At 34.1% G+C, this 9,199-nt stretch overlaps 1 protein-coding gene across 1 annotated transcript; it reads left to right on the top strand.

Annotated features, from left to right (window-relative positions):
* Positions 1-2,008: 2,008 nt before the first annotated feature.
* On the top strand, positions 2,009-6,479 carry LOC132621390 (probable carboxylesterase 16). Its single transcript, XM_060335640.1, has 2 exons — positions 2,009-3,237; positions 5,654-6,479. The coding sequence occupies exons 1-2, from the start codon at positions 2,396-2,398 to the stop codon at positions 6,192-6,194; spliced, it is 1,383 nt and encodes a 460-aa protein (XP_060191623.1). The 5' UTR covers positions 2,009-2,395; the 3' UTR covers positions 6,195-6,479.
* The last annotated feature ends 2,720 nt before the right edge of the window (positions 6,480-9,199 follow it).

The following is a 9,199-nucleotide window of genomic DNA, read 5'->3' as shown; positions in this document are numbered from 1 at the left end:
ACGTTTTTTTTTGACATTGTTTATTTTTTTAATATGGGATTCACTTTTTTTTTATATTGCTTGATTTTGTTAATATGGGTCTACTTTTTTTTCTCCGTGAGTTTGGAGATGGTGGGTTCTACTTTTTTTACCTTTTTTTTTTTTTAATATTGGTTGGTTTGTGTTTAATATGTGAGCCCACAAATTTTTTTGGGCCCACAAACGGACGACGAAAAAGTGTCTTATTATGTTCAAAATACGATTAATATAACATTGTAGTTTGTGCTCCGTATCTAAAACTTTATTATATTAGTGTTTGCTACGAATACAAAGTCTGCACGTTTTTTTTTTGCCATTGTTTGTTTTTTTAATATGGGATTCACTTTTTTTTTATATTGCCTGATTTTGTTAATATGAGGTCCACTTTTTTTTCCCCGTGAGTTTGGAGATAGTGGGTTCCACTTTTTTTACTTTTTTTTTTAATGTTCAAAACACGATTAATATAACATTGTAGTTTGTGCTCCGTATATAAAACTTTATTATATTAGTGTTTGCTACGAATACAAAGTCTGAACGTTTTTTTTTTTTGACATTGTTTGTTTTTTTAATATGGGATTCACTTTTTTTTATACGGAAAAGGGCCAAAACTACCCCTGAACTTTGGGAAATAGTTCATCCATACCCTTCGTTATACTTTAGGGCCAATTATACCCTTATGTCTAACAGTTGCCACGTGGCATCATCCCAGCCCTTCAAAATTATTTTCCCCTCAAATAATTTTTTACCCACTAAAATAATCCAACCCGACCCGATTTTTTTTTTCCAGCCAAAGTGATACGGACCCAACCCATTACCCCTTGGCTGGAAAAAAAATTCGGGTCTGGTTGGGTTATTTTAGTGGGTAAAAAATTATTTGAGGGGAAAATAATTTTGAAGGGCTAGGATGATGCCACGTGGCAGCGGTTAGACATAAGGGTATAATTGACCCCATAGTATAACGGTAAGGGTATAATTGATCCTAAAGTATAACGAAGGGTATGGATAAACTATTTCCCAATGTTTAAGGGTAATTTTGGCCCTTTTCCGTTTTTTATATTGCTTGATTTTGTTAATATGGGGTACACTTTTTTTTCCCCTTGAGTTTGGAGATGGTGGGTTCGACTTATTTTACTTTTTTTTTTTAATATTTGTTGGTTTGTGTTTAATATGGAGACCACACTTTGTTTTTTAATATTGGTTGGTTTGTGTTTAATATGTGGGCCCACAATTAACATTGTAGTTTGTGCTCCGTATCTAAAACTTTATTATATTAGTGTTTGCTACGAATACAAAGTCTGCACGTTTTTTTTTACATTGTTTGTTTTTTTAATATGGGATTCACTTTTTTTTTATGTTGCTTGATTTTGTTAATATGGGGCCCACTTTTTTTCCCGTGAGTTTGGAGATGGCGGGTTCCATCTTTTTCTACTTTTTTTTTAATGTTCAAAACACGATTAATATAACATTATAGTTTGTGCTCCGTATCTAAAACTTTATTATATTAGTGTTTGCTACGAATACAAAGTCTGCACGTTTTTTTTTTGACATTATTTATTTTTTTAATATGGGATTCACTTTTTTTTATATTGCCTAATTTTGTTAATATGGGGTCCACTTTTTTTTTCTCCGTGAATTTGGAGATGGTGGGTTCTACTTTTTTTACTTTTTTATTTTTATTTTTTATATTGGTTGGTTTGTGTTTAATATGAGGACCACATTTTTTTCTTTTTTTTTAATATTGGATGGTTTGTGTTTAATATGTGAGCTCACAATTTTTTTGGATCCACAAACAGACGACGAAAAGGGCACCATCCGGTGCTTCTAATATAGTAGAAAAATGGAGGGAGTATTATTTTTTGTCGTGATTTCTTATTTTGGAATGGAGAGAGTAATTAAGACATGTATTACCGGATGCATTTAATTATTTTTATATCAGCGCATTAAGTATATATGGGACAAACAAATCTAGCGCAGACGCCACGATTAATTTGTCCCAATTTTCTAGAAATGCTGTTATGTTATTCTTCACCCACCTAATCATACCTCCACAAACTTTTTTGCTGTTTCGATTGGCTATATCACTCCATTTTTTTTTTTGCCTTTCATTTTACTACTTGTTGCTTCACTGTATCTCAAAGCCTTTTTCACCTCTCCTCCCAATCTAAGCAACCCCCATCTTCCTTTTCCCAATCCACAATCCAAAAACCCTAAAAACAAAACCAATTCAATTCATCATTCAACAATGTCCAGATCAATTCACCACTAATTACAAATCATTCGATAAATTAAGAGAAAAGGGTGTCTCTAGGGTTGGAGGAAAAGGAAGGTGACGGAACCCTAACGGAGAGGGAGAGTTGGAATAAACCGGTGGAGCTAAATGCCAAGCGTGGCCGTGAAATTATACAGTGTTTTCTTCAAATTCATCTTAAAACATCGCTTACAAAACCGCATTGACAACAATGCCGCCGCCAACAATGACGTCGTCACCTCTTTCGGCGTGACGTCACGTCCCGATGAAGAATCCATTACAGCTTCAAATCCTTCTTTTAGCGACGGTGTAGCTACCAAAGACATACATATAGATCCAACTACATCCGTATCTATACGTGTATTCCTACCCGAAACTTGTCTCGGGTCACCCGAACCCGATTCCAAATCACGATCTAGGGTTACGGCTTTGATAGGATCTGATCCACGTCGAAACAGCTATGGTGCTGCTACAACTGATAATGTGAATGATAATCGTTATAGGAATAGTTTCAATCATAGGAGAAATAGTTATGGATCATGTAATGTCGATGATCTAGCATTGAAATCTGATAATGGGGTTTATAGAGGATATGCTCCTATGGGTAAAAATTGTAGGAAATTACCGGTTATGTTACAGTTTCACGGTGGTGGATTTGTGAGTGGGAGTAATGATTCGGTATCGAACGATTTCTTTTGTAGGAGAATTGCCAAACTCTGTGATGTTATTGTTTTAGCAGTCGGGTATAGGTTATCGCCTGAGAATAGATATCCGGGAGCGTTTGAGGATGGGTTGAAAGCGTTGCATTGGTTAGCAAAACAGGCGAATTTGGCTGAATGTAGTAAGTCGTTGGGGAATAGACGTGGTGGTGGAGGAGATATGAAGAAATCGGATAGTCATGGGCATATAGCGGATGCGTTTGGAGCATCAATGGCGGAACCTTGGTTGGCTGCTCATGGAGATCCGTCGAGGTTAGTTTTGGTCCTATTGTCTTACTCAATAGTTGTTGCCTTAGTTTTAGTTTTTCACGTGGAAGCTTTAGATGTGATTTCTTTTTATCTGTTTCAGTACGAGTAATTTTTTGAGATTCGATAAGAAATGTGGACACAGGTATAGTTGCGAAGAATGAAAAGTTAATATAGCACAGTCTAATTATGAATAATGGGGTGGAATCCATATTATTAGACTGGACATTGCGGAACTATTCATTCAAAGTAGCTGCAGCGATGACTAGGAAGATACCAAGCAATGTTTTTTATGTAAATGCGTAATTGTGGGCCTCATGACTAGTGGAATGTTTACCTGCCAAATTTCTAACTTTTTCTCATGATATCATGTGGTTATGCGTTGAATTCCATTGAGAGACGGGTGCATTTTGTCTTGTAAATGGGTCATTGTTCCTGTGGTCCTTTGGGCAATATTAGGAGTTATACTGTTAAATAGCTACTATATCATTTCCTGGAAGGGAAAATGTTTTACTAGGAGGATATGCACGTGCTGATTTTCCTGTATTCTACTAATTTTTTTAGGTATGACTGGATTCAGTTTCTGAATAGAAGTGTTCTTTTCTTTTTCCTGTAAAAAAATACTAAGTGTTTTTGATGCTGCTGGTTTTGGTTTGTCTTTCAGTACTTGTTTTGAATTCTTTATGAACCTTTATCAGTTTGTTTCTCATAAAGATGATTTATTTAAGATTGTTGCATAATTTGATTCTATTGTATGTTATTTCTAAATCTATAACGTTAATGAAGTAAGCTTATTGTGGTCTTATTGGTTTGTCATACTATCTTGGATCCTACTATAAATGACCCCTTTTTTCTCTTGGTCGTTCTAAAATTATAAGTTTAGATTGAATTATGCTTATACTGTATATATTATGTTGAATTTGATGTAACATCTTTTTGTGGAAGAATTTGATTATCCAATTTAAGATTTAATGTAATAAGTGGGTGTAACCCAAGACATTTTAAAAACCCTTTTAGACATAAACTCATTTAGAAAATCCATGTGGGACAATTATACAACTAAACACCTCCCCTCACATGTAACTAGAATTTTTGGTTCAAATATGGACTTGAAAATAAAGTTACTAACCTACGAAATGCAATGATTGAAAAGCGTTACTAATAAACCCGTCAACCGGTTTTTTTTTAATTGTAGCCGTTGGGCTGCTATATATAGTATACTTAAACATATATATATATATATATATATATATATATATACACGTATATGCTATATTGCTGACTTGCTGTTAGCCTGTTAGTCAGTAAATATATAAACTTTACTTATAAACTTATATAACATATGTAAATATACCTACAATATACTAATAAATACTATAATATATATATATATATATATATATATATATATATATATATACTATACAAAAAACAAAAAAAAAAGAGGTTTTGGACGTATTGTTAACTGGTTACCGGTCCGGTCTGGTTCAAACCGGTTAACAGGTTTAGTTACTAATCTGAGAAATGGCCTTACCAAATGTTGGCTCTGCACCATGTAAAAAGAATTTGTGCATCCAACCCAGAACCCCATCACAAGTACTAAAATTACTTTGCCAACAATAAGGGACCAAAACAGCAATTTTCCCTACATCCTACAGTTATATATATATATTTTTTTAAATAAAAAAATATTTTTGTCTATGTTGTATTGGAGAGAATCAGTTTGATCACTATTCTCTAAAGCAAGACATTTCCTTAGTAATTATATTTCTCTTGTGTTCCCAAGTTTTTAGATTCATATCCCTTCATGTTTGTGTCCCTGCTAGTTAGGGTATATCTGCCAGTTCTTTCTTCCTTTTTACCTTCCCATTTGTTATTTAATAATGATGATGTCTTTTAGCCTACAAGTGGTCTATTTAGAGAAAACTCCGTTATCCATTAAGATCGGGGGGGGGGGGGGGGGGGAGGGGGCGTCTTCTAGAAAGTGGTTATTCGTCTAAATCTATGAGGGTAATGTAGCATATCTCCAGCCTCATGGGGTATATGTTTGGAAAAATGGAGCAGGTGCCTGCAAAGACCTAAGAACTAATTCTCTAGGACGAGGCAATCAGTTTGTGTCATGGAATGAGGAGGATACAGCTGGTAGATTTGTGTTGGTTCGATGAGTAACTTGTGCTGGATGTGATCCATAATTGAATCAAGTCACTTTCTCATGTTTAGGTTTCCTAAAGTTTCTGTACACGCCTAAATAATACTTTCTTGTGCTTTACTTCATCAAAAAAAAAAAAATAATACTTTCTTGTGCTTATACCATGACAGGTTAAATATCCTCCTTTTTTTGTTTCTTCGTGATTCTGTTAAATATAAGTAATAACTTACTATATTTGTAATTCTTTTTTGTTGTTTTCATATGTTCAACTAGGTGTGTTCTCCTTGGAGTGAGTTGTGGAGGAAATATAGCTGATTATGTGGCCCGGAAGGCAGTAGAAGCAGGTAATCTTTTGGACCCAGTCAAGGTGGTGGCACAGGTCTTGATGTATCCATTTTTCATTGGCAATGTTCCAACTCATTCCGAGATAAAGCTAGCAAATTCTTATTTCTATGACAAGGCGATGTGCATACTTGCCTGGAAATTATTTTTACCTGAAGGAGAGTTTGATTTGGATCACCCTGCTGCTAACCCACTCGTTGCTGGGAGAGGAGGACCTCCATTAAAACGAATGCCCCCAACATTGACAATTGTAGCAGAGCTTGACTGGATGAGAGATCGGGCTATTGCTTATTCAGAGGAACTCCGGAAAGTAAATGTTGATGCTCCTGTTCTTGAATATAAGGATGCTGTTCATGAGTTTGCAACTCTTGACATGCTTCTCAAGACCCCTCAGGCTCAGGCTTGTGCTGAGGATATTGCCATCTGGGTTAAGAAGCACATTTCACTTCGAGGTCACGAGTTCTCGTATTGAGTTGGATAGACGGTCTTGTATAGCAGCATCTTTGTGGCAAATGATCCTTGTGACTTGAGGTTCACCATATATGGATTTTAAGTTTCATCGCACATTCTTTTTTCTTTGGGATGTTTCTTTTGTAAAATAGATGTGATTTGCCAGAAAATAGGTTAGCTGAGTTTTGAGCCACGTATTCCTCCTATTCAGAGTTAAGCATGTATGTGTTATCCTTGTAAACATTTTTCCCTGTATCAAGAGATTTCTCTGTCATTTGCAGATAATGGAAGAGATGTATTCTGCTTAGTGTTACACGTTATACTTATGGCTGGATTTCAGCAGTACTTGGCATTAAAGATCTTTTGACAGGATATTTAAAGTTCTTCATGTGTGTGTATTTTCAAGGAGATAGTTCTGAAGGCTCTGTTCAATCGGACTGAAATTAATTTTTCCAAATTTTAAATATTCGTATTTTACGTTGTCTTTGACCTGTGACAGTTGACGCAGCTTGTCTACTAATGACTTTGTATCCAAGAAATGGTCTCTGTTGGAGTGACCAAAGGAGATCGATGTTTCCAGTGCTGTCTTTGTCGAATTGCCACATGCGTTATCTCCTGGTTTTGAGTCCTATTCAATGTCAATTTGATTAACATTCCAAGCAATTACATAACAAAAACGAAAGAAATGAATGTTTGCATTCATTGGGATAACGCACACTAAAGTACTTGCATTAGTTTTATTTTATTCGAAATTCAAATTAAGTAAATTTTAACTAATATTTGATTTTTTTTTTATTTTACCAATTTGGTATGAGGAAAATAACAACTAAACGACGCGGCACTTTTTTTTTTTTGGAACATATTTTTAGTTTATAAAAATAGAACTAATCCAATTTAATTTTAGCTGCCAAAAATAAGGGTGTCAACCGGTTTGAACCGGACCGGCAACCGGTTATAAAACTGGCCGGTTTCCGGTCTAAAAACCGGAACCTGACACCGATTCTGGTTTACCGGTTTGAAACCCCAAACCGGAACCGGTCCAGTTCAAAACGTCCAAAACCTCTTTTTTGTTTTTGTTTTTTGTATAGTATATATATATATATATAAAGTTATATAACATATGTAAATATACCTACAATATACTAATAAATACTATAATATATATATATATATATATATATATATATATATATATTAAGTTATATGCTTAAGTTATACTACATATACCTAAAATATAGTAAGAATATACTTATATATATCAATATACTTAGCTTATATAACTTGTAGTATATTTTAGTTATTTTTCAAGTATATAACTTTCTAGTTTTTAATTTAAGTAGATGTATCATGTATATTATAAGTAAATTCTTAGTACATTTTAGGTATATTCCTAACTTAATATAAGTAAAAATATGAACACAAGTAAATAGAAGAAAACTCAATGATCCATATATTTTATTCATTCTTGAATAACATTTATTTGCAAGTTGTAGTTTTATTTAACTTGCAAATAATACATGAGTTGCAAAGAAATAGTAGAATAATAAAATCACCAATTCTCAATCATTTGGTTAATTTCCCCCATATCATATTCGGCCATGGAGATATCTTCAAAGTCTTCCATTTGGTCCGGTCCACTTGCTATCAAATCTTCAATCTCTTCCTCTTCGCCTTTCTCCGCTTCTAAGTTTTGGTTGCGTCGCTCCGATCTAATCCAATCGCGAATGCACACTAGTACTTGCAAGCTAAAGCCGGATAATGAGTGTCTATGGTCTCCAATTTGTTGTCTTCCCTGGCTAAATGCACTCTCCGAAGCCACGGTTGATACTTGAACCGTAAGGATATCTCGAGCCATTCTTGAGAGTATCGGATGACTTGCTTTGTATTTCTTCCACCATGCTAAGACGTCCAGCTCATCTAGTTCCTTGATATCCACATTTGGCTGCATTAAATAAAAGTGATATTCATCAAAGTTTGCATTACAAGAAGGAGTTGGATGTGAATGTAAAACTTTTAAACCCGACAAGTCCTTTTTGCTACTTTGAGAAGTAGTAGGGTGTGGATCAACGGGTATAGCATGTTCTTCCAAACTAGAATAATGAATAAAAACTTTTCTAAACTCATCATCAATAGCGGTTTCGGCTTCAGCTAAAGATGGTTGAACTCCCTCTTCAATTTCTAAAAATGTATAAATTTGACCAATCAATGCTTTAGTATAAGACACTTTTAAACAAAGATTTAAAAGAGAACCCAATATAAATAAAGTTGGGATGGAAAAAAAATATTTCTTAAATTTTGTTGTCATATCAAAAATAGCCGCTTGATAACCGGATTTATATTTATATTCTTGTAAAACTCTAGCTATTTCCGCTAAGTAGGCTAAAACTCCGGTTACCGTGGGATAGAATTGTCCAGAAAAAGCAAGAGTTGCATTATAAAATTTTTCTAAGAGTTCAACACATTCCTTAACATCTTCCCAATTCGTAAAATTTAACCAATCATCACTATTAATATTATATTTGTTGTGAACTTGTTGTATGGGAATCCAATACTCATATGCTTGTTGTAGCATAATGTAAGTGTAGTTCCACCTAGTCTCAATTTCTATTTGAATTTTCCTAGGTCTATGGTTATTTTCCACACAAGCATTCTTAAAATCTCTAATTCTTCCCCTATTAGCATTACAAAAAAGAAACGCAACCGCGTCTCTAACTTTTTGAATAGAATCGTCAAAACGCATAAGACCATCTTTAACAATTAAGTTTAAAATGTGACAACTACATCTTACATGAAAAATATTTCTTAGCGGAAGGTTTAGTTCTCTTTTTAAAAGACCAATCGCCTTTGTATTATTAGAATCATTATCTAAAGCAATACAAAGTGTTTTTCTATAAATGTTAAAAAATCTCATAATAGTAGACATTGAATCCGCTAAAAATTTTTCATCGTGACGACCTTTTCCTTCATCATATAAAAAAGCTTATAATTTTTTTTTGCATAACCCAGTTGTCATCAACCCAATGACAT

This window comes from Lycium barbarum, chromosome 12 (assembly GCF_019175385.1).
Source record: "Lycium barbarum isolate Lr01 chromosome 12, ASM1917538v2, whole genome shotgun sequence".
NCBI lineage: Eukaryota > Viridiplantae > Streptophyta > Magnoliopsida > Solanales > Solanaceae > Lycium > Lycium barbarum.
This window is presented reverse-complemented; position numbering and strand designations above follow the sequence as displayed.